At 47.5% G+C, this 23,108-nt stretch overlaps 1 protein-coding gene across 5 annotated transcripts in view; it reads right to left on the reverse strand.

Annotated features, from left to right (window-relative positions):
* Positions 1-1,614: 1,614 nt before the first annotated feature.
* The window catches only part of LOC119046605 (NACHT, LRR and PYD domains-containing protein 1-like), a 41,888-nt gene continuing 20,394 nt past the window's right edge, over positions 1,615-23,108 (reverse strand). For 2 of the 5 annotated variants that reach the window (XM_053672576.1, XM_053672572.1), the window contains 9 exons: positions 21,040-21,126; positions 19,319-19,410; positions 18,558-18,717; positions 16,800-17,023; positions 10,148-10,404; positions 9,456-9,581; positions 7,105-7,246; positions 3,273-3,317; positions 1,615-2,850 (listed from right to left, as the gene is read on the reverse strand). In XM_053672576.1, the coding sequence (XP_053528551.1) occupies positions 2,531-2,850; positions 3,273-3,317; positions 7,105-7,246; positions 9,456-9,581; positions 10,148-10,404; positions 16,800-17,023; positions 18,558-18,717; positions 19,319-19,410; positions 21,040-21,126 (1,453 nt within the window). In that variant the 3' untranslated portion in view covers positions 1,615-2,530. The remainder of the gene's footprint in view (positions 2,851-3,272; positions 3,318-7,104; positions 7,247-9,455; positions 9,582-10,147; positions 10,405-16,799; positions 17,024-18,557; positions 18,718-19,318; positions 19,411-21,039; positions 21,127-23,108) is intronic. The other 3 variants (XM_053672574.1, XM_053672575.1, XM_053672573.1) reach the window with 3 other exon arrangements.

The raw sequence follows: 23,108 nt of genomic DNA on the forward strand, positions 1-23,108 counted from the left end.
GGAAAATCATGGGCAACCACATGTGCAGTAGCTTTAAAGTAATACAACTACTTGTACATATGCAGTAAAAGCCTGCCAAAACTAGCCAGGAAGGATCTGCCCTATAAGAATAGAGTCCCTCCAGCCCATGAGGTCAATCTCTGCTTGGAGTTGGCCTGCTCCCATGTTCTCTGCTATACTCTGGGTGTTCAGTTCAATTCTTTGCCGCCATCACCAAGAATCTGGTACCTGTGCCCACCTGTGACACAGAGGCAAACATAAAGAGATATCACAATGATACAAAACAAAAAAAATGATGGATTCAAATGTTTTCTGGCAGATACACTAAGTTAAGGTTTTGCTCTAGTGGCCAAAATGTTTCATGCTATAGCAATTTCTTTAAAGCCTTTTTTAAAACCCAAGAAGAAATTCTATTGTCTCTAACAGGTTCAAAATCCTCTACTTTAAGGATTCTCCTTAAGATCGTCTTACCAGCAAGCACAAAGAAAGGAAATGGAAAGCAAGTGTGCACAATGAATTTGGAAGCCTCCGAAAGTGCAGTGTCCCCCAAAGGCCTGAGTGTTAAAAGGGGCAGATTTTACTGGGGGAAAAGGAAAAGCCTGAGGATAAAAGGGTGCATGGTCTTCTGGAGTCAAAGAACGTGGGAGAAGAAGAAATAAAGCAGTGGGTGGCCAGTGTATCAGGCCAGAGTGGAGGTGGGAAGTGAGGAATCTTCTGAGGGTCTTCAGTAGACCTGGCTTTGATTTCCAAGAACAAGGGAAGAGGAAATGTTTTCCTCTGACCCTCCTTTTGTTCCAGTTCCACAAGCGTTGATTTCCTTTTCTTATTTGTCAAGGCATTTTCCCAGTTAAGAATATTTGTTTCCTAAGGGATAGTAGTCTCTTGATTTTTATCTAGTGCTCTCAAGCTACCAGTTTAAAGTGTTCCTACTGGTTCTGGGAGGTATATTACTTTTTTGTTCTAATTGAGTATGTGAATAGAGATATTTTTAGGTATCAAAGAAACCCATCTTGGCCAAAAAAGCTTGAAATCTTAGGTGATTTTTGTCCAGAAAACTAGCCAAATACAATTCTGAATTGCAGTTTTAGTTCTTGCAATCAGCCTAAGTCCCCCATGCTGTCACCAAGTGGTGACTGGTGAGCATGGCAAGTTTAGGTGTGGTTTTCTCATTTTCACTCTGCCTGATGGGTGGTGACGTTTACTTAGGTGCTCATTAAATAAGATGTACTCCTCCTTATGAAAGTGTGTTTTTGGGTGCCTGTAACTTTGGGTGTCCCTACAAACCTTATAGGCAAAGTTAGTTTCAACCTGGAGGATCCCCTTCCTTGGTACCAAATGTGATGAAGCAAAGTGCTTTCTGGAAGATCCTTCTTTACTGACAAACACAATCGAGGGATGCCCCATCCCAGACATCCAACCCGAATCACCCAGAGGGGCACCCTCAGTGCTAATGTTGAACCAAAGTCACCAGGGGAGGGTCCCCTACCAAAACTGAACAAAGTCATTGAAACCTCAACCACACATGGGCAATCTTGGATCTGAGGGGACTTACCTGAGACCCATAGCCAACACCAGGTGGGCAAATCGAGCACAAGGGGCTCATGTGGCAAGAGATACATTAAAAAAAACCATTTTATTTATTTTTTGATAGAGAGGATGGAAAAGGGAAAGAGAGAGAAAGAAATATCCATAGGTTGCCTTGGGGCATATGTCCCAAGCAGGGACCAACCCACAGCCCGGGTATGTGTCCTACTAGGAATCAAACCAGCAACCTTTCACTTTGCAGGATGACACTGCAACCAACTGGGCAACGCTGGTCAGGGCCAGATGCATTGGTTCTAGGATGGTGTCAGGAGATCAGGTCATTGCCCTGTGTTAGGTGTCAGCCATGGTCACTGGTGTCAATTGAACAGCAATAGATACCCCCAATTTGACGTGTGGTGAAGAAGGAGTCTTTGCTGAGTGCAAATAGCTCAGCAGTGAAACTGCACAGATGCAGAATGACAAGACTGTGAGAGAGCTCAGCAGTGTTATAGCTCAGTAAGGAGTCAGCACAGCCGTGGAGCAGCGTGGCTGCAAGGCAGCCTCCAGTGAGGTGGCTGAATGGGGCTGGACAGCTCTGCTCTGCACCCCTTCAGTTTGGTCCACTTGCTGTGCTGTATGCTCTGGGCTGGCAAGATGTGTTTGCTGCTTCAGCTCCAGCCAGGAAAACACAGTCTTCAGTCTTCTTGGAAAGGGAAGTTGTCTCCTCTGAGCCAAGAGGAGCTCACTTACAAAGAGTGAAGCTCCCACCCCTGTCTGAGACTGGTCCATTCTCACCATATTCCCTGAGATGCTGCCATCCCACCTGGACCACTGGCCTGTGAAAACCAAGGGAGGCTGCCTGGGTGCTGATGAAGCTTTCTTGGGCATGGATATGTACTGCCCAGCAAAGGCATCACCGAAGTTTGATAAGTTCATATTAGAAGGCAGGTCAGATGGCAATTGTTTAGAGGTGAAGAAATGGACACCTAAAGAGCAGTCAGGAGATTCAGGGTTCACAATAAGGTGAGGAACCCCTACTCTCCTTCTCCTGGAGTTCCTTAATTAGGTGAGGATGGGTATCCTTTAGAGCTTGGAGGAGTTGATCTTTGCAGGCCCTGTCCCAGGAGTTGCTGAAGCTGAACAGCATCCTCATCTTGTTTGGATTGATGGGCTCAGCCCGCACCCTTTCATACTGCTCATCGTTTAGCACCCGTCCATACAGCTTGTCCAAGACTGAGTCCACCGATGTCACTCGGGCCACCAGCTGACCTCTATGCTGGTCCATGAAGTGCAACAAGCCTGGGGCCTCTAGGGGTGAAGGTGAGGCTGACAACAAATAAAGAAGAGCTTCCACTGCAGCCTCTACTTCTGATTCCCCACCTCTAAGTCTGCACTCACCTTCTCTGCCTCCCTGGGTACCCCCACCCTGTGAAAACATGGACCACCAGAGAGGCCCCTCTGCCCTGCTCAGGTCAGCTTCCAGCCTAGCCTTCTGCTGGAGCTGGGTGTGGGGTTGGGTTCATGATGGAGGCATTTGAGGATGTACTTTCGAAGGTACCAGGGTCTCCAAGGGCAATATTAAGGACAAGAAAGGACTTCTGCCCAGAGACACACTCCACTCTCCAAGGCCTGATCCCTTGTAAAGTTTGCAAAGAATCCCTTCCTTTCTCTCCTCCCTCCCCTCCAGGAGCAGAGAGCACACCCTAGACCAGCCATGGCTCCTGTGGTCTCCAACAGCTGCTACCGACCTGTATCGCATGGAGGGACCAGAGTAGCTTCAGGTCTGAGGTCTCCTGGAAGAAAACAGATGAGAAGAAGTTTCTGCAACAGTGGTAGTTATTAACACAAATGATTAGCCTGAAGTTGCTACGCATGTCTTACCTCTGAGATTCTTGGGTTCTTAGAACAAGCTACAGACTCACTCTAATAAAATTTCAAGTAAGGTTGCTCAAAATTCTATTAGAGAAAGGGAGACAAATAATTTCTCCCTGAACACTGCAAACCCAGTTTAATTAAGTCTGGGTCTGAATGAAACCTTGGTGAAGAAATAACTGAGTTCTTGGTAGATAGCTTCAACTGTGAGATGTCCTTTTCCAAGTGGAAGTCCACCACCTTGCCTTTTTGACCTTCCAGACAAATACTGTTTGCCCTGGATTTGGATGTCAGAAGCAAGAGTTAAGATCAAGAAAATCTTACCACTTGGGACTTCCAGCCAAGATGGAGGTATAGGTAGACACAGTGTCCCTCCTCACACAACCAAAATTAAGGACATCTAAAATTTAAAAACAAAAATCCCCCAACCACAACAGACAGAAAATTGAACTGTACAGAAGTCTAAAAATCATTCAGCCAGACTGGTAAGGGGCACAGTCGGTGGCCGGCGGAGAGGGTTTGTGGGAGGAAAAAGTGGTGGCTGGTGGACTTGGGTGCCCAGGCGGTGGCTGGCAGACCTCAGGCAAGGGGTGGCAGTGGACAGACCCATTAAGGCATGCAAGGATGCTGGCTGACTGCAGTCACACATTTGCACACAGATAAATCAGACAGAAACAGGCAGCAAGATAGACCATGAAACCCAGGGTCCCAGCACCAAGAAATAGAGCCTAAAAACCATGATTGGAAACATTTGTGGGGGTTGAGTTGCTGGGAGAGACTCCCAGCCACACAGGAGAGTTTGTTGGAGAGACCGACAGAGTCCAAGAATATACACAAGCCCACCCGCCCAGGAACCAGCACCAGAAAGGCCCAATTTGCTTGTGGGAAGTGGCAGAAGGGACTGAAATCTGAAAGAGAGTGTGGAACAAGTACCATTGTTCCTTCTCTGACCCTCATCACATACAACATCACAACCCAGCCACAGGGGTTGCTCCACCTTGGTGAACACCTAAGGCTCTGCCCCTCTGATGTAAAAGGTGTGAACAGACCCGCCCAAAAAAGGCTCAAATGGAAGAACAGATCAAATCCCCAGAGCCAATACATCTAAGGAACCAAGAGATAGCCAACCTATCAGATGCACAGTTGAAAGCACTGGTGATCAGGATGCTCACAGAATTGGTTGATTTTGGTCACAAATTAGATGAAAAAGTGAAGGCTACACTAAGTGAAATGAAGGAAAATGCACAGGGAACCAATAGTGATGGGAAGAAAACTGGTACTCAAATCAATGGAGTGGACCAGAAGGAAGAAAGAAACCACCAAACAGAAAAGAATGAAGAAACAAGAATTCAACAAAATGAGGCGAGGCTTAGGAATCTCCAGGACATCTTTAAATGTTCCAACATCTGAATTATAGGGGTACCAGAAAGGGGAGAGGAAGAGCCACAAGTGGAAAACTTATTTGAACAAATAATGAAGGAGAACTTCCCCAATCTGGCAAAGGAAATAGACTTGCAGGAAGTCCAGGAAGCTCAGAGAGTCCCAGAGAAGTTGCACCCAAAAAGAAACACATCAAGGCACATCATAATTACATTAGCTAAGGTTAAAATGAAGGAGAGAATTCTAGAAGCAGCAAGACACAAGGGGAAAGTTACCTACAAAGAAGTTCCCGTCAGACTGTCAGCTGATTTCTCAAAAGAGACCTTACAGGCAGGAAGGGGATGGAAAGAAGTATTCCAAGTCAAGAAAAGCAGAGACCTACATCCAAGATTGCTGTATCCAGCAAAGCTTTCATTTATAATGGAAGGGCAGATAAAGCACTTCTCAGATAAGGTCAAGTTCAAGGAGTTCATCATCACCAAGCCCTTATTATATGAAATGTTAAAGGGACTTATCTAAGAAAAAGAAGATAAAAAATATGAACAGTGAAAAGACAGCAAACTCACAGTTTTTAACAACCACACCTAAAACAAAAACAAAAACTAAGCAAACACCTAGAACAGGAACAGAACCACAGAAATGGAGATCACATGAAGGGTTAGCAACAGGGGAGTGGGAGGAGGAGAGAGGGTGAAAAGTACAGAGAATAAGTAGCATAGAAGGTAGGTAGGAAATAGACAGGGGGAGGGCAAGAATAGTATGGGAAATGTAGAAGCTAAAGAACTTGTGACACATGGACATGAACTAAAGAGGGGGAATGTGGGTGGGAGGGGGTGTGCAAGGTGGAGGGGAATGAAGGGGGGAAATGGGACAAATGTAATGGCATAATCAATAAAAATATATATAAAAAGAAAATCTTACCACTTGTAAGTAATGGTTGAATTTCAATAGAAAGAGTACACACCAAGATAAAAGGAACAAATGAATGAAGGGGCATTATGATTACTTGGGTAAGGAGAATGATGCAGGTAATTCTTCTGTGGTTTCTGCGGACAGGGCCTGGGATTGTGGGCCATCCAAGTTCAGTGTGATCAGACAGTGTGGAAGGTGAGCACAGGGGAACTCTGGCTGCGGTGCTGAGTGCATCTGGTTCATGTAGATGGAGGGAGGGGGGAGTTCCACATCCTCCATGATGACTGGATGGTCTTAGAGTCCATCCTGCCTCATTCTCAAATGGGCACATCTGCTGAGCAAGGTGACTGGGATGGAAAAGTTTTGAAAAACTAAAATACAAAAGGAATGATGGATGGGACTAGAGGTGTTTAAGTTGCATATGAAAAGACTTAGGGGAGGCCAGGATCAGTCTTTGAAGGATTTTTCCATAGAGATGAAAATAGAGCCTCTGTCAGGCCCCAGGGGACAATTAAGATTGAGGCGAGCAGAAGACTGGTACTGGCTTAGTAAGAGAACATACAAGAATATTGTTATATTCATTAAGGACCACTGCATGAGATACATCAGTAATTTAATTTTTTCTGCAACAATACAAGTTAGGTATTATAGCCTTCATTTTATAAACAAGGAACTGGAGACTCGAATGAGTTAAGTAATTTCCCAAAATCACCCAGCTAGTAAGTGCCAGAGTGGGATTCAAACTGAGGTCTGACACTGGGGCTGCTTCGTGCACAACTGTGATTGTGCCCAAGTGAGACTGAGGGAAACCGGTTCCCTTTCTCCACACCAGGAAGGCGTGGTAGCAGCTCAGGAGGCAGATCCAACTTAATTTCAACAGCACACGAGCCCTGATTGTCCCTTCAAGGGATGTTTAGGGCATTTTGGTTGTTGGAGGAGTCAGTGCTCATTTAAAAAACTATAAATTGTCATCCATCCCCGAAAATTCATTATTTGATTCTCTCTTGTCTACCTTGAAGAAAGCTTAATGACTTTGGTTAGGGTATCTGCTATTTTCAAAATTGGCTTAATTTATACAATCATATAATTATTCAGTTCTTATTGTTTCAGCTCACATCCAATCTGTTACAAGAAAATTGGCCAAAGGCCTTGCTGGTACTAAAGTCTGTTAACACTGGGCAGTGTGGAGACACAAAAAACATGGGAGAGTGAATGGAGCTTAGAGTGAAATTAAGTTCAAATTATGGTCATACAACTGTTCTGTAAATAAAACTGGACATAACTTCTTTGTGCTTTTCTTATGAGCAAATAGTGATTAAACATCTGACACACACACACACACACACACACACACACGCACACACACACACATTCAGTAAATACTTTCTGAGCTGCCTGCACTTGTCTTGACTTTACCTGGTTTCACCAATGCCTCCCACACCAGAGTTCCTTCTTCCTTCTCTCTTAGGTACAGCCTGAAACTTGACCTGAAATGGCCAACGTGTAACTCAGAGAAGAGCTGGGCTTCCCCAGGGTTCCGATAGCAGAGCTCCAGTTCCTGTGGGAGGAGATATCATGTGAGAAGCCACCATTCATCCTGCCAGTGAGGGTCTCTCCCCACCTGACACCTTCTTTGCCCTGCTCAGCCCCATGGGCACCCTTGGATGATCTGTACTGAAACTAATCACCACTTCGGGCTTTGCCTTTTCCACAAATTCTGACCCACAAGAAAGAGGACACAGCTGGGTGCCCCATGGAAGAGTCAGGACTCATCTGCAGTGTAGTGCTCACACATCCTAAACCACATCCTCCTTCCTTCTCCCCCATCATGATGCCAAATCCTCATTTCTCCAGTCCACAGCCTGTCTTCTCAATGGATCACAAGTTTGAGCCACTTTCAACCAAGAGAAAATTTACATCCATTTCCGTTTTTGAAATCACATTCACACAAACTTTGGGTTCCCAGTGTGTTTCCAACATGCCCCCTCCCCATTTCTCACACTCAGTAAATGACACTACTACCTACTGAGCTCTCATGTTCCAGACTTAGGCATCATCCCTACCTCCTACATTTCTCTCCCAACACCAAGTCCTGTTGGCTCTACCTCCAGCCTGTCCCTGAATCCATTAACTAATCTTCATCTTCACTGCTACCTCCCTAGTCAAGCCTCCATCAGCTCCTGCCTGCCCTGCAGCAACAGCCTTTTGACTTGTCTTTGTGTTTTCACTCCTAACTTCTTATCACCCTTCTTACCCAGCAGCCAGAGGCATCTGCGTGAAACTAAATCAGCTCTTGTTTTACAAGTCAGATCCTCTAAGACATTGTCATTGCACTTGGGACAAATTCCAAACTCCACTCCAGGGCAACATGGTCGATGGGCCCCAGGAAAGCTCTGTCTGTTGTGTGACCACAATCCACCTCCTCTCTTTGCTGCAGTCATTGAGCTCTGCCACACTGACCTCCAATTTGTCACATAGAGGTGTCAAGGGTACCTGCCCCTCTCTGCTCCTGTAGGGCTCTGTCACAGATGTCCCCCATCCAGAACCCTTCTTGTCTCTCAGGTCTCAGCTCAGATGTGGCCTTCTCAGAGACACCTCCATAGACCACCCACATGGCCTGGTGTGTTTCTGCACACCCCATAGCTGGCAGTGGGTAAACGTTTGTTGAATGACTGAGTCGTGTCTCTCCTCCCTTGTTAACAACTAACACAGCAGGAAACTGTGAGGTGTTCATCCCTGGATTCATGTGTCCCCACTGAAAGGACACACATCACTCCCTCCTGACCACTGCACATCCACTCCATCTGCCATCGCCACTTAGAAGAGTTCGAGGACTTGTCTGAGAACAGAAGGAAAAGGATAGACAATGGTTCCACTACAGACTGTCCTTCAGTGGATGCCGCTCTGACCCTGAGCAGCACAGTTTGGGCTGTGGTGGAAACAGGGATATCACAGCTGAGTGTCCAGTGTCCTGACCACCTCTTCCTCTGGTGAGAATGGGAGACCAAGAGAGGACAAAGGCAGCCCCTGAGGTCTGGGATCTGGTCTGATGCTCACAGCTGGACCTCAGTGTTGTTACAAATGCATCTGGGCTGCCACCTCAGCCATGTTGTCCTCCTGTTGGACACACACAATCCCCAAGTGTCCCTTTCACATGGGGTGCAGAGCAGCCCACAAAATGCCAAACACTATCCTGCCCCTCTGCACTCACGACTGCTGCTTCATAAATTATGGTTTGTGCTGGCTGAGTCTGCCCTCCCTAGAGACAAAGTCACTGAGGTTCCCAGTGACTGAATTTCCCTGCCCTCTGACAACACCAGATAGAGAGCAAACCTCCATTTCTTTGGACCTCCCCCAGGTTACCCAGCCACGTCCCAGATCACAAATAGGTTCTTTCTGAGACTCTGTCTTGAGAGGCTCACGGCTCCCATTGGTGCCTGTTCACAGGCTGTGATGAGAATGGACCCAGTGTGTTCACTACAGCTGTGTTCCTGGTGCTTGTACTTGGAGAGCATCAACACCCTGTAGTCCAACACTTCTCAGTCTCCTAAGTCCACCCTGTCATTGTCCCTGTCCTGAATGTGACCCTCACTCCTACCAGCTGTCTCTCTCCCAATCTTTGAAGCCTTCCCTCCCACCTCAAACCCCTCTTGCTGTCAGCTGTACCCCAACTGGGCCTTTCCTGGGAAAGCCCTGAGACCTGCCCCAGAGCTATTCCCAAGCACGACCTCTGACCTCAGGGAGGGGGGAACATCAGGGCTGCTCACCTGAGGGATTATTTCCATCTCCTCTGAACCAGACACAGTGTATCGGGAGCCCATGTAGAGGGGGGTCAATGGAGGCGGCTTGTGTAGTTGCACAAACTGGAATTTCTTTTCTTCATCATCTATGGCCTAAGGAGCACACAGAACACTGATCAGGAAGGATGGTCTGGATCTGGCTCAGAGATTCTGCCCTGTGGAATCTTGTCCAAGAAAAATGAGGTGGTGCTTCCACAAGTTTCTGTGTACGGAAGAGGCTACACCCTACATAGCATATTGATGCCCTGGTGACCTGCACCCCCTCCCATGTGACTGCCAATCATGGAGACTCACAGTTTGCCTCAGACATGTGTGGGATCTGATTTGGGTAAAACTAGGAATGAGAATGGAAGAAGAGGACAGTTCTGGATATGGAACCCTCCCATCCACTGACCCCTGGAAAGAGGCTGATGAAGTGTGAGTGATGGCTGATGTGTGATACATCCAGTGGTGAGTAAAGGAGCAGTGAATCCAGCTGGGGAAGCACCTAGGGGCCCAGACCAGTCCATGACTGAAAAGGGGCAGAATTACTCATCTCCTTCAAGTTTCCTGTTCTAAAGGCAATTTTTATGCCTATTGACACTTCTGTGGGGCTGTCTAGAAGCCTGTCGTGCCTCTGTCAGCCCACCCTGGCCTGGGCTTTCAGGCTTTGGTGCCACCTTGCGAATGGAGCAGTCGTTGGGAATCAGATAGAGGTGGAAGGTGACTTCCTCATGCTGGTGGTGATGGTAGAGCAGCACACTGGAGATGATGGGAATGCGCAGAACAGCATGGACTTTTCTCAGTAGTACCATGGGGAAGAAGCTGGGGTTCTCCACGACTGCGTAGTGTGACTCCACCCTAGTGGGGGCCTCCAGGAATATCCCCTCCCATTTAATGTGGGCCACTCGGAAGCAAGATTTGTCCACATTTTTTCCTGAAAAGAATGAATTAGAGAAACAGGAATTTAATGCCGTGGCAAAATAAGGCTTGGCAGGGAAAGTGTGGTCCTCAGTGCAGGCTCAGTGGCCTTCCTGAGGGACTCAGCTAGGAGAGCCAGCAGGACTGGGCCTGGGTTTTATTGGAGTTGTTGGTACAGGTTCTCTTCAGAGGGAGCACCTCCGGAAGGCCCTCAGTCTAAACCTACACTCAGGTGTGGTCTTGGATTCAGGAAACGTGTATTGACCCACAGTTACCTGTGCTGGTTGTGGACTCTACGTCCATGAGGTCTATTGAGTGATGCCTGTTGGTCTGACTCCCGGAAAGAAGAAAACAGATGGGAACAGCTACAGTGGGAAATGGAGTGACCTGGGGTAGTGTACATTCGTGGACCGTTTGTCACCCACTCTCAGATTCTTTCTGTGGAAGAACCAGCTCTGTCTCAGGACTCAAGTTCAGTCTTCCACTTGGGAAGCTGCTGCCACCATGACACAGGTGTGTGACCAGGACTTAACTAAGTGGATGCTCCTAACCAAGACCTTGATCTAGAGGTGGTGACACACAGGTGACAAGACAGAGGTTCTTTTCGCATCAGCCATGGATTCAAGAGTCCAGTAGCCACAGTGGCAGGAGGGATCTGCAGGGGTTGTGTCTGCAGCAGACATCTCCCCATTTTACTTGTGACAACCTTGGCTTCCCAGCATTCTTTGGTTGCTGCCTTTATTTTGTTTAAGACTCCTTGCCTAATCATTTGCTATGTCTGTGAGCTACTTGACAGTATTCTATATATTTCTTTTCTGCATAAATCACCAGTGTTTGTTTCTTTGTTTGTATTAATAACTCAGATCAGTGCACCAACTGTGAACATTGACTCCACAAGAGAGCTCGAGGGATGAAGGCTGGTAGTGGGAGAGTCAATGGCTCAGGTTTCAGGATTCCTGGCTCCATCCCTGTGTTGCCTGGCAACTGCTGCAATGCAGGAGGTTTGTGGGCAAGCAAGGCACATCCAGGAAGGCTCACAGGCCCTCAGTCTGCATGGACACCTATGGGAACACTGCAGACTAATGTGTATCTCAAGACGGGCAGGGGAGATTTCTATCCTGGTTTACTCAAATATTAATTGCTTTTTGAGTGAAAAGTAATATCATAGAGGTGTATACCATTTAACAAAAGGTATAAGTATTTACCTCTGACCCCCCAAGCAGTACAACTATTATTACCATCTTTCCCTGTCTTGTCTTTCTCTGTAGCAGAACCTCTTCATGGCTCCATTACAGCAAGGAGCTTTTTCTCCTGTCTTTCCCATGCTGGTTTGCATGGTCACAAGCCCCTACAGACCTTTCCAAGGACTGCAGCACATGGTCCCTGCTAGTGATGCAGCATCCCTGGTTCACTGCTCCCTTCTTGTTTCAGAGCTGAGGTTGTTTCCATAATAAATAGTCCTGCAATGCACATGTTTCTGCAGAAAATTTTTCTATTTCCCTTGGGGTAGCATCTAGAAACTGATAAATCCCAAGGGAGGTGAAAAGTGTGTGAAAGGATGTGAACGCTTCTTCTTTTGCCAAATTGTTTCTCTAAGAGGTGGTGCTCCTGATACCACCCTGGTGACACTCAGTGGATGATGTCCTCTTGCTCCCCAGAGTGCTGAGATGTCCTCAGGTGTCAGATGGAGGAACTGAAGCTCTGAGCCAGCCAGAGCCATAGAGTGGGAGCCCTGCACTCTGACCATAGTCTGTGGCCCTTGCAGAGACTCTGTGACTCACTAATTTTGTCTGAATTCTGGATAGTGCTGTGTGTGCATCCAACTTGTCTCCTTGCTGGGTAGACTAACTGTCTGGCATGCTCAGCACTGAGAGTGTTACAAACTTTCTGTAGAACCTCACAAATGAATGAAAATAGCAACCAGTGTCCACTTCCCGAATGAAGCCACTATTAGGCACTGAGGTCATTTTTTCCAAGACAATAAGCAGCTTCAGCGCAGACAGCAGGAAATGAGGAAACCTGGAAGGGGCTTAGTTTCTTGATTGGGCCCGACACAGTGAGCTACAAGAAGACTTTGTGAATTTTGCTTCTTGCTTTATGTACAGTATCCCAAGGGAAAGTCCTGTCTGGTTACAGGGTGAGGTCCAGAATGTGGCCTAGAGAAAGCTGGTGGACATGGGCTTGGGCAGACATGGGGTGGGGGTGGGTGGAGCTGATTTTCCTGGAGGTCATAAACCTGGGTTAGAATCTCACCTCTGGTCCAGCATCTTCACCTCTTCATGCTTCAATATCCTCATACGAATAATGGGAGAAACCATAGTTTCTAACTCACTGTGTCATTAGGAAAATTAAGATGATATGAATATACATGGAGCTGCCACATGGCATTGTGGACACAGAATGCTCAGTAATTGTCCACAGATGTAAATATTAACTTTGTACCAGGAGCCCTCAAAAGAGAGTGGCACCACTTGGTGAATTCACTCGTGTCCTGGTGTGATCTTCAGTCTCAAAAGCTTAGGCTCAACTCCTTGTGTCGGAGAGTTTCCTCTTCCTTGGGCAAATCCCATTTTGCAGGCCAAACAGAAGGTGGTACAGGACTGACCAGGGCAAGGCTAGGGTGTCCTCATCACAGGGAGGGGCCAGCCCATCCACCCCCAAGACAGTGGTGATTGGGGAGTTGGGAGCAAGAGCTGAGGCACATCTTGTTCTCTCGGGCTTTGTTGTTACATTCTCATTCCAGGCCTTAGACACATGATGTTTGTCCTCCTGTAACGCCCTAGTGTAGAGCAGGGAGAGGTGGCGTAGCCCCAAGTTTCCCAGGCCAAGAGCAGACTAAGTTCTCTCCGTAGTAAAAGCTGAACCTACTGACTCCATTGGCCAAGCCCGTCTCCCTGACAGAGCCCTTGGAGATGCCCTGGACCAAGGTCTCACTCTGCAGAAGGAGAATGTTTGTTGAGGTGGCTCATTCATCAGTCCATAGGTTGTCAGGTGGGAGGAAGTTACCTGTCTCAGCTCGTTGTTGGAACCCTCAGCACCTGCTCCTCAACTTGCCCACGTGAATGGACCACTACAGCCCCTGAGCTACTTCATGCCTCCCTCCTCACTGTATACTCCCAAATCTTCTTTAGCTTATCTTCCCCAGTGAAGCTTCCCCTGTTGTGAAGCTAGGTGACCCTGAACCCTCAAGTCTCTCCCCCTGGGATTGGCCTCTGCTCCTCCTGAGAAGCAGCTTGAATTGAATGCTAGACCTTGTGGCCTCAACACAGGGGCCTCCCCAGGGTCTGGTCAGATCTTTGCTTGTTTATTTTTTCGTCCGTTTTTCTTTCTACTAGTTTGTGAATGATTGTCCTTACATATGTATATATTTTTTGACTGAGGACTCAGTCAATATATTTTAAAATATTTTAAAGTGTTTACTTAAAGTCTGAAGTAAATCAATGCCTGTACATAGAACTGATACTAAATTTATTTAAGTACTGGAGTGGCAGAATAATTAATACATCAGGCTATAGAGTCATACACACTGCTGAACCAGAGGGACACGCTCTGAGAAATGCACTTTTCGGCAACTCTGTCATTGTGTGAACTTCGGAGACTGCATGTGCACAGACCTAGATGGTAGAGCCTGCTGCCCAGCTAGGCTCCAGGGAGTGCCTCCCTCGTCTACGTGGTCTGTTATTGAGCAAGTGGTTGTTAGGGGTGCATGACTGTAAATGAAACATTAGAAATATATCCTCCTTTATTACCTAACCTATGCCTATCATATGGGTGCTTACAAATGGCATAAGCTATAACATGAATTGTTTAATAAATCATTCTATCATAATTCAGTAAAGTTCCTGTCTGAGTCCTGATTGACAGGGGAACCGCATCAGGTCCTTCTCACTGTCACTAAGTTGACAGGCATGAGGCCTCTGGCAGTCAGCACTGGCTGGCTGTGCATCTGATGCCTCTCATGACCTGGACTGGACAGGCTGAGCCACAGCCCCTGCCCACAACACAGCTCCTGCTGCCCATGGGTCAGACTCTGCTGCCCACCCTGGGGGAGGAGCAGAGATGCTGCCCCAGCCTCCCTGTCCAAGCCGGCACAGGCACAGGCCCTGTTCCTTCCCTGTGTGGGCAACACCAGGCATTGTTGTCAGGTCACTTGTGGTTACAAAAAATGGAGAATGCTCTTTCCTGATGAGTCCAGAAGTATTTCAGCATTTTAACCAGGAGGGCAGGGGCAGGGGCGCCTTCACCTCCTTGTGAACAACACTAGGACTTCGGGCATGTTAGTGTAGGGGACTGGTTTGTCTTGGTCTGGGAAATGTGACTCAGCTCTGTATGGAAAACCTACAGATGCAAAGTGGTGGGCAGGAGCTAGACCTTCAAACCGAGTTTTCCCATGGGAATCAGGCCTAGAAAATGCATATAGATTGTTATTGCTTGCTCTTGCTAAAACTCCATCACCCTGGTCTAAAACAACAAATGTGTATTGTCTATCTTCAAGGTAATCTCCAAAGCCTGTATGAGTTTTCCCAAGGACAAAGCTAATGAGCTCATCGTCATTCCCCTTTGCATGTTATTTTTATTTCCTTGATTGTACCTAGAATGTAGACAATAATATTTTATGTGATAGATAATAAATCTTTCTATGATGTAAGACCCAAGGAAGACAATAAAAGCCTGTCTAGGCAGGGGTGGAGCGCTCTCCTCTTGAGGGAGTGGCCGAGGCACCATAGGCACTCTCCCCTTGAGAGTAGTCGTGCCTGTCCCCTTTTTCCACACAGGGTTGTTGTTGCCTGTGCATTGATTCTCATTGTAAACCACAACAGATGGACTCTGCTGGCCAGGGTCTGCAACATCTGGCGCCCAGGAACAGGGACGCAACACGTTAGCACTCTTACCTGCTGTTGGTGTTGGCTTTCAGTTTTCTCTCTTTAAATTTCCCACACATCAGACGTTGTTATTGTTGCTTTACCCAGTCTTTGGTCTGATTTATCCAGATGTGTCTCCGTATATTGGCGGATCACTTCATCTTGCACCTCCCACCTTCCATATGGGATCACTTTCCTTTTTCCTGAGACACATCCTTTAGAGTTCCTTCAGTAAGGATTTGTTTGTGGAAAGCTATCTTGGCTTTAGTTTGTTTTCAAATGTCTATTTTTCACCTTCTTTAAAAATATTTTTTGTGGCCTTTATTCTTCATTGACAGTTATTTTCTCAGGACTTTGAGGTTCTCATTCCATTGTCTTTTGCCATTCCTTGTTGCTGCTCAAACATTACTGTCATGCTGATTGCAGCTCCTTGCTCTACAATCTTTCTGCTTTTAAAACCTGCCTTTAGATGTCCGTATTCTTTAGATTCATGTTAACGTGTCTAGTGCCAATTTATGTTTATTTCTTTTCTCCTACTTTGAAATTTTGGACTTTTGCCTGCTGAGAAATCATCTTTCTTCGAATATTAGATCTTCTCCATTCTCTCTTTAATATCCTTCTGGAAACCTGGGTAGATGCAGCATAGGCCTTCTCATGGTGTCTTCCATGTAACTCAACCCTCTCATATTTATGCTTTCTCATATTTCTGTTAATTTAGCTTGCTTTCAAACTTGATTTATCATTTTAATGTTTTATCGCTTGTTGCTCGTGTTTTCAGGACTGTTTCTTTAACCACAGGAACACACTTGTTTTGCATTCTCTTTCCGATAACCGAAATGTCTGAAGTCTTTACAAGACTCACATCCGGCACCTGAGGTTACTCTTGTTTCTCATTTATGCTGCCTTGTTTACTGTTTCTGAGGTTTTGACTGTGACTTCATATTTTTTTAAACTTTATCTGTGGGATGTTTTTAGACATGGGAGAGGTTAAGATAACCCTGTGACCCTTTGTGGGTTCCTCAGGAGCTGCTGTGCTTCTTTTGTGGCAAGAGCTCTCCAGTGGAGTCTGGTGACACTGTTTCTGGTGACACTGACAGGCAGTACAATGGCTTCCCATTGTGAGTCTCCCGGTACCCCAACCTTTCTTGTTCAGTCACTTAGCCTTACTTTGCAAGTAGTCTTGTCTTAGAAAAGTCCCCTCGAAAATCTCAGCTGAATGTGTCATGTTTCCTGCTGGGATCATAGTGATACAATCCACGTGAAGAAAACTTTGTAAATGCTAGTTATTATTGTTATAGAGGAGTTCCCTTTCTATTGAGGGAAACTTCTAAGTAATTCAGGCAAAAGTAATTATGATTCTGAGGGACAAAATGTTTCAAAAAAGATATGCCTAGAGCAATGTGGAATGAGAAAGCTGTCTGCATGTCTGTAACCCTCCCTCAGTCTGTCTAAGAAAGCCACAAGCACCCATCTCAGGACATCACTGACTGAAGTAATTCCAGGTCTATTCTTACCACCGTCACCTTCCCTCCACACTCCCACTGCTTACCTTGGAGATCCACAAAGTGAGGGATGTACACAGCTGCCACAGCTCCTGGTTCAGCCTTGATATTAAAAAGAGGCCCTGCAACCATCCAACTGTGCTGTGGGACAATCTGGTCCAGGATTTCTTTCCAGGAACAGAATTGAATCTCAATGGTCACTGGCCTTCTCACCACAAAGGAGAAGCCTGTGTTGTTCCATGAGTAGAAGCCAGCCATTGGGAAGTGAACTCTGGGGATAAGAGAGAGAAGTATACACTGATTAAATACTCTACACAACCTGAGTACCTACTGGATGCCCGACCCCATGCACAGCCCTGCATGTCCAGCAGAGTGGCTACGAGCTCAGATACCATTATCAGAGGGGTGTGGGTTTGAGTCCTGGCCCCTCTGCTCTCTACTCTGGACCCCTGAGCAAGTCACTGACATCCCTCATCTCAGTTTTCTTCTGTGTAAAGTAACATAAGAATAGCACTATTTCCATGAGTTGTGATAAGTGACCTAATGTGTGCTGACAATTACTATGTGCCTGGGCAGGGTTAGTTGTTTCTATAACGATGATAATAATAATATTAATGATAAAATAGGAAAGGGTTATTATTTTTAAGGGGCCAAATTAAAGCAATTTGTATGGTGCTGTTAATGCTAACCTCTTGGAGCATAAAGAAACACTATACAGAGATAGTACACTGTCCCCAGGTTCCCGTAGGTAAAGGGTAGTCCCTGGGTTGTGTAGTGTCTCTGTGTAAGTTGGGGGTAATCCTGTCTCCCAGCTGAGATCATGTCTCTGACAGCGAATGCCACTGTGTTATCTGAGGGATTCGGACTGAGATTACAGACGTTTATTACTTATCACTGGGAACCCTTGGGAGGCAGGGCTGCCACGTTCACATCAGGGCCCCTTGTTAATGGTGTACACTTCACACATAGTGGATATTAATAAAACAGAAATATAGATGGAGACAGTTTTTTAAAAGATTTTATTTATTTATTTTTAGACAGACGGGAAAGGAGGGAGAAAGAGAGGGAGAGAAACATCAATGTGTGGTTGCCTCTCACATGGCCCCACTGGGGACCTGGCCTGCAACCCAGGCATGTGCCCTGACTGGGAATTGAACCGGCAAACCCCTTAGTTCACAGACTGTGCTCAATCCACTGAGCTACACCAGCCAGGGCGAAACAGATTTTAATAAAGTTTATGGGACACAACAAACCAAATACACTGAGTGGACTTTATTTTGATCTTAATTAAAAGAAACCACTTACAAGGAGACTTTTTAGATAATTGAGCATGTTCAAGTACAGACTGAATGTTAGATGGTAATGAAAATGACTCATTGTAGATCTTGTCAGGTATGATAATTGCAACTGGCTTATAAAAGAAAAGGTCTTTATTTGTATGTTTTGAAATGAATCACAAAATATTTAAGGATAAAATTATCTAATATCTTGAATTTAAAATGCTATAACAGCAAAAGAGGGGGAAAGTGAATAGTTGGAACAAATGTGGTAAAACTGTTGTTGGAGATGAGTAGAAATTCCTTGGACCATTATTTTGTGTTTGTTTGCAACTTTTCCTCATAAAACCTCTTTTTTTCATAATAAAAGCTCCAACCTAGTATCTCAGCCCTGCCTCTGCTTGTGGACTTGGCAGTGAGAGGGGTCCCATGGGCCATGAGTGGGGTTTGGAGTACCTGTTGGGATCTAGTGTGGGGACATCAACGGGGGGAAGGCCAGCCTGGCACAGCATAGTCCCCTTTACTCACCGGTACAGACTCCTGTATTTGTCAATCACTTCTGAAGCCACATGCTCAGTTTGGCCCCTGGAGCCATCTTCAGTACCTAGAGGCTTCACTGGGTGGTCCTCTGGTGTTTCAGAATACAGAGAGAATGTTACCATCCTTACTGCTTGAGCGGAGCACTTCTCTGGAAGAACAGGGTGCTGGTCAGCTTTAGGTTCCCCTGTCTGGTCTCCCCTCCCCTTGGCTGCCCCATGGAGGGCCCTTGCCAAGGCAGGTCTGCCTGGACCTTGGCAGGCAGTGTGTCTGGAGCTTCTGTCCTTGCTGCTTGGGCAGCCTGCCTGCTGTGTGAGGAGGCCAACACTGCTGCCCCCTGAGCACACCCTGCCACCTCCCCCTCCCACTGATCCAGAGGTATTGCTATTCCCATTCTCTACCAGGAAGGTAGGTTGTGAGAGGAACATGGGTATAAAATGGATGACCAGGGATGAAGAGGTAAGTCCCAGGCCTCAGAAGCCCAGCGTGGGTCTTGGGAGACTGGGCCCTGGTCAGAGTCTGAGACATGCCACTGCTGCCTGGAGAGGAGGGGCCTCGGCCCCTGGGGTGGGAGAGAGGGAAGCAGAGATCTTGTAAGGTTCCAGGCGTAGACATTCTCTCATGGGGTGGGGCTGTGTGAGGGGTATTTTGGATTGTCCCACACCAGAGGAAGGGGGGTGAAGGGGATGACCTTCCACACTCCCCTCTCTTATCCCAAATCATGATGCTTCCAGCCTGACCCTTCCAAGTACCTGATTCTGGTGTCTGCCATTTGAGTGGGGACATCTCATTGTCCATCTCTCCTTTACTTGGGGTCTCCTCAGGGATGGTCAGACTCGGCCTCCTAGACACAGAGTTGTTCATTGTCCCTGAGATGTTGGAGGAAGCTGGTTCTGCCTACACGACATCCCCTTTAAATTCAACTCATCTGAATTTCTACTCATTGCCTCCATCTGAGATTCTCCCATAGGCCCTGTCTCTGTGCACAGCCCCCAACAACCCAGCTAACCAGGCCAGAACTGGGGTGTAGTTCTGACTCCTCACTCCCTCTGAGCACTGATGGATCCATCAGCTGCCTCCAGATTAGCTCTCCTTTCTAGTCCCTTCTCTCTCCCTCCATGCCCTCCACCCAAGCCCTCTCCTGGGACCTCTGTCTTGAACCATGTAATTCTCTCCCTGATGGTCCCCTGCTTCTTCTCTTGTCCATCTCTGGACAATTTCTACACAGCAGCTGAGCTTCAATATGAACTCGACTCAGCACTTTGCTGCTGAAGCCCTGCAATCTCTGTTACTTTTGGGATTAGAATTAAAAGTTTTTCACATGGCCCAAAGGCTTATTTGTGCCACTGTTCTGCCCCCACCACCACCTCACAATCCACCTGCACCCACTCTCCCTGCTCACTCATGTCCAGTCCAAGGTTTCTCAAGTTCCATAACCGGAGACCATGTTTAAACACGGATTCCTGGGCTCACCAATAAATTTTGATTCTGCAGATATTGTGGGGACTAATATTTGCATTTTGAATAAGCTCTCAGGGATGCTCATGCTAACCCACATTAGAGAAGCAGTGTTCCTGGTCCCTGGCCTCCTCTATTCCTCCAAGAAGCTTAGATCAGAGCCTCTACCTCTGCCTGAAACTGGCAGCTAAGCCCTCTGACCAGCTAAGCCCTCCCATCTTTCAGAACTCAGCTCACGCCCTTTCGACAGAGTCTAATAGGCCCATCAGTGCACTCACCCTGACCCCAGGCACAGTGATATTGGCGGGGGTCACCTGGGCCTGTGTCCCTGCTGAGTGAAGCTCCTGGGAGCTGGGCCCTTGCTCAGGGTCCTGTGTTTAACACACTGCAGGTGAGAGGGGATGCTGGTTTCCTGATGAAGGGCTCTTGTCCTGAGCTTTGGAGCCCTTTTCTTTCACATCAGGTGAGGCAGAGCCCTCAGAACCAGGACATGGGGCATTTACAGTCACAGGCTGAATACACCACAATGAAGGAACAAGGGGGCTGCTGCAGGTTCCCAGGAAGGAGATGGACTCTTCCTGTTCCTGAGGTGTACCCCTCCCGCTGGGCTGTGGACAGAAGGTGTTTATATGGATGGGGGTGGGAGGGGGGCTTTTCCCCACAGAGCTTTCTTCCTGTTTCTGTCTGCCATTTAGGGTCATTGCTTCCCATGCTCCAAATCTTACTCACTCACATGCACTGTTTTCATTTGTTCATCTCCTTACTCATTGAATGAAAGGGTTTTAGCAGGGAAGGAACGGGAGATGGTTTGCACTAAACTAACTAACTAACTAACTAACTAACTAACTAACTACTTCATTGTGGCTGCTGTGGTGTCTTGGCTTCCTCCTGAATCTGTCAGTCTCTACATCCAACCTCACCCTACCCTACTTTTGCTCGTGTCTCTGGACCAGATTCAATGCTTGAACCCTGCACCTGAGTCTGCTGATGGGAGTTCTGTGTCTCCCTGTCTTACCAACTAACTTCGAACTTCAGAGGCTCTTCCAGGTTCATGTTCTTCAGCATCTTTTTCACCTCCTCACTGAACTTGTTCCGGTCCAGGCTGCAAACACAAAGGGAGCCTGGTTATCCTGACACCCACATGATCTCAACGTACGCTAGGGCCAGAAACGTGGAATCTTCCACCTCCCAAAGGACCTTGTCATAGGCTGGATTCCCCAAAATCAGCTTCTGAGATGCAAAATAGATTTGGGAGGTTTATGAGAAGTTATCCTGGGTCAACCCCAGGGCAAAGGAAGGGAGGGAGCAGGACTGGGCAGAGGGGCAAGTGATGCAATCTCAGTGGACACAGTGACTGCGGGACTTCTGATGTGGGGGTGACCCTCCAGAGCTGCTGCATACTGGGAGGAACAGCTGGATCTTTATACCACCACACAGGTCTGTCACTGAACGCACACCTCCCCAGGAAGGGAGATGACTTTGTGTGACATGGCCCCAGTTGTGACAGGCCATCCCTGTAGCTGGCTGCTGGCAACACTTCCAAGACCTGGGGTTACATCTTCATTCCTGGAAGGGAAGTGGGCAGCACTTCACAGCAGTCACCAGAAGACAGCCTGTCCCCATGGCCTCAAAATGACCACAAAGGAATAGATCCTGGGATTTCCTGCCTAGAAGCTAGATTTTCTGGAAAGAAGGATCCCTGTTCCCATTCTCACAGGCCTTGTGTGCTGGGTTGTCCATTGGATTTGGGAGCTGCTGCCCTCTCTGGGCCTCCACATCTTCCTCTCTGCCTATTGCGAGCCATGAACATGGAGGTGAGAAGACCATGCTCCCGGTAAAGGGTGCACACACTGTACTCATTACTGCTGTCAGAGCAGCTCTCCCCTGGGGAGGGTGTGGGGCCACAATGTAGGAGGGGCTCCCTCTCAGGGAAGTCCCGGGGCTCTAGGAAAGTAGGAGGAAAAAGAAACCTTCATAAGATATCCAAAAAAAAAAAAAGCTGCTCTGAGGCCACCAAGAGGTGACCAATAACTGGTGAGCAGGGCGATAATGCAGATGTACAGGCAGGCCCCACTCTGGAGAGGCCCTTCAACATACAGGGTGGTGGCAGCCACAATTGCCCAGTGGAGAGGGGCTGGGGTGTTAGGGTGCCAGCCTCATGGACTGGAGCTCCCTTGGGTGTGAAGGGTCAGAGCTAGCTTTTGGGAAACCCACATGTACAGTGTTTAACTCCTGCTATCCTGCTCCTCCTGCTGCTCTGGGTTTGAGAAAGGGGGGCCTGTTGGAGGAAGGCCGAGGGCTGAAGCTTTGCTGTTCCCTTTGAGAACCGGCAACTGGAGCCTCAGCCAAGACCTCGGGGGTCAGGACATGAGGTCTGGAGCCCTGCCAGCTCTGAGAGTGTGCGATGGGGCCCCAGCCAGAGTCACAGGGAAATGTTGCCAGGAACAACAGCCTTTGGGCTTGTTTTCAGGCTGGAGAGGAGAGGGGAAGTGGCTGAGAGGCAGTGTGGGATTGAGGGTCCCTGCACTGCAACCACGCAGGGCTCCAGGGCTCCAGGGCTCTGAGCCTGTATCTGTCCTGGGGTCTCCTCCATGCTCTGTTCTTTACCTGGACTGCAGCCCCTGGCTGGGCCTGGTCAGCTGCTCTTTGTGCTTCAGGTCTCGGCCTGATGTCACTCCCCAGGGAAGCCCTCCCTGCCCCTCAGTCTAATTCGATTTCCTCCCATAACACAGTGCATTTTGCCTTCCCAAATTGCATGAAGCTTAGAAATATACACTGTGTGTTAATACGTGGTTATCATCATCTCTTGTTCCCACTGGACTGTAAGTTTCAGGATGGCAGCGCATTGTGTCTGTTGCTCCTCTCAGTGCCTGGCCCTGTGGTGGGACATGGCTGGCATGTAATGAGTGAATAAATGAATGAGGCAATGAAGGAAGGAAGGGAGGACTGCCTTGGAGTGGAGAAGTGAATCTGTGAGTCCCCTAGAACATGTGGCCTCACTGTTGGTTGTCATCTGATCCTCTCAACTCGGCTCCCAGAAATATCCTGGTTTTACATGCATTGTATTTCACCAGAGTCTATGAG

This window comes from Artibeus jamaicensis, unplaced genomic scaffold (genome assembly GCF_021234435.1).
Source record: "Artibeus jamaicensis isolate MK-2021 breed Jamaican fruit bat unplaced genomic scaffold, CSHL_Jam_final contig_777, whole genome shotgun sequence".
NCBI classification, from domain to species: domain Eukaryota; kingdom Metazoa; phylum Chordata; class Mammalia; order Chiroptera; family Phyllostomidae; genus Artibeus; species Artibeus jamaicensis.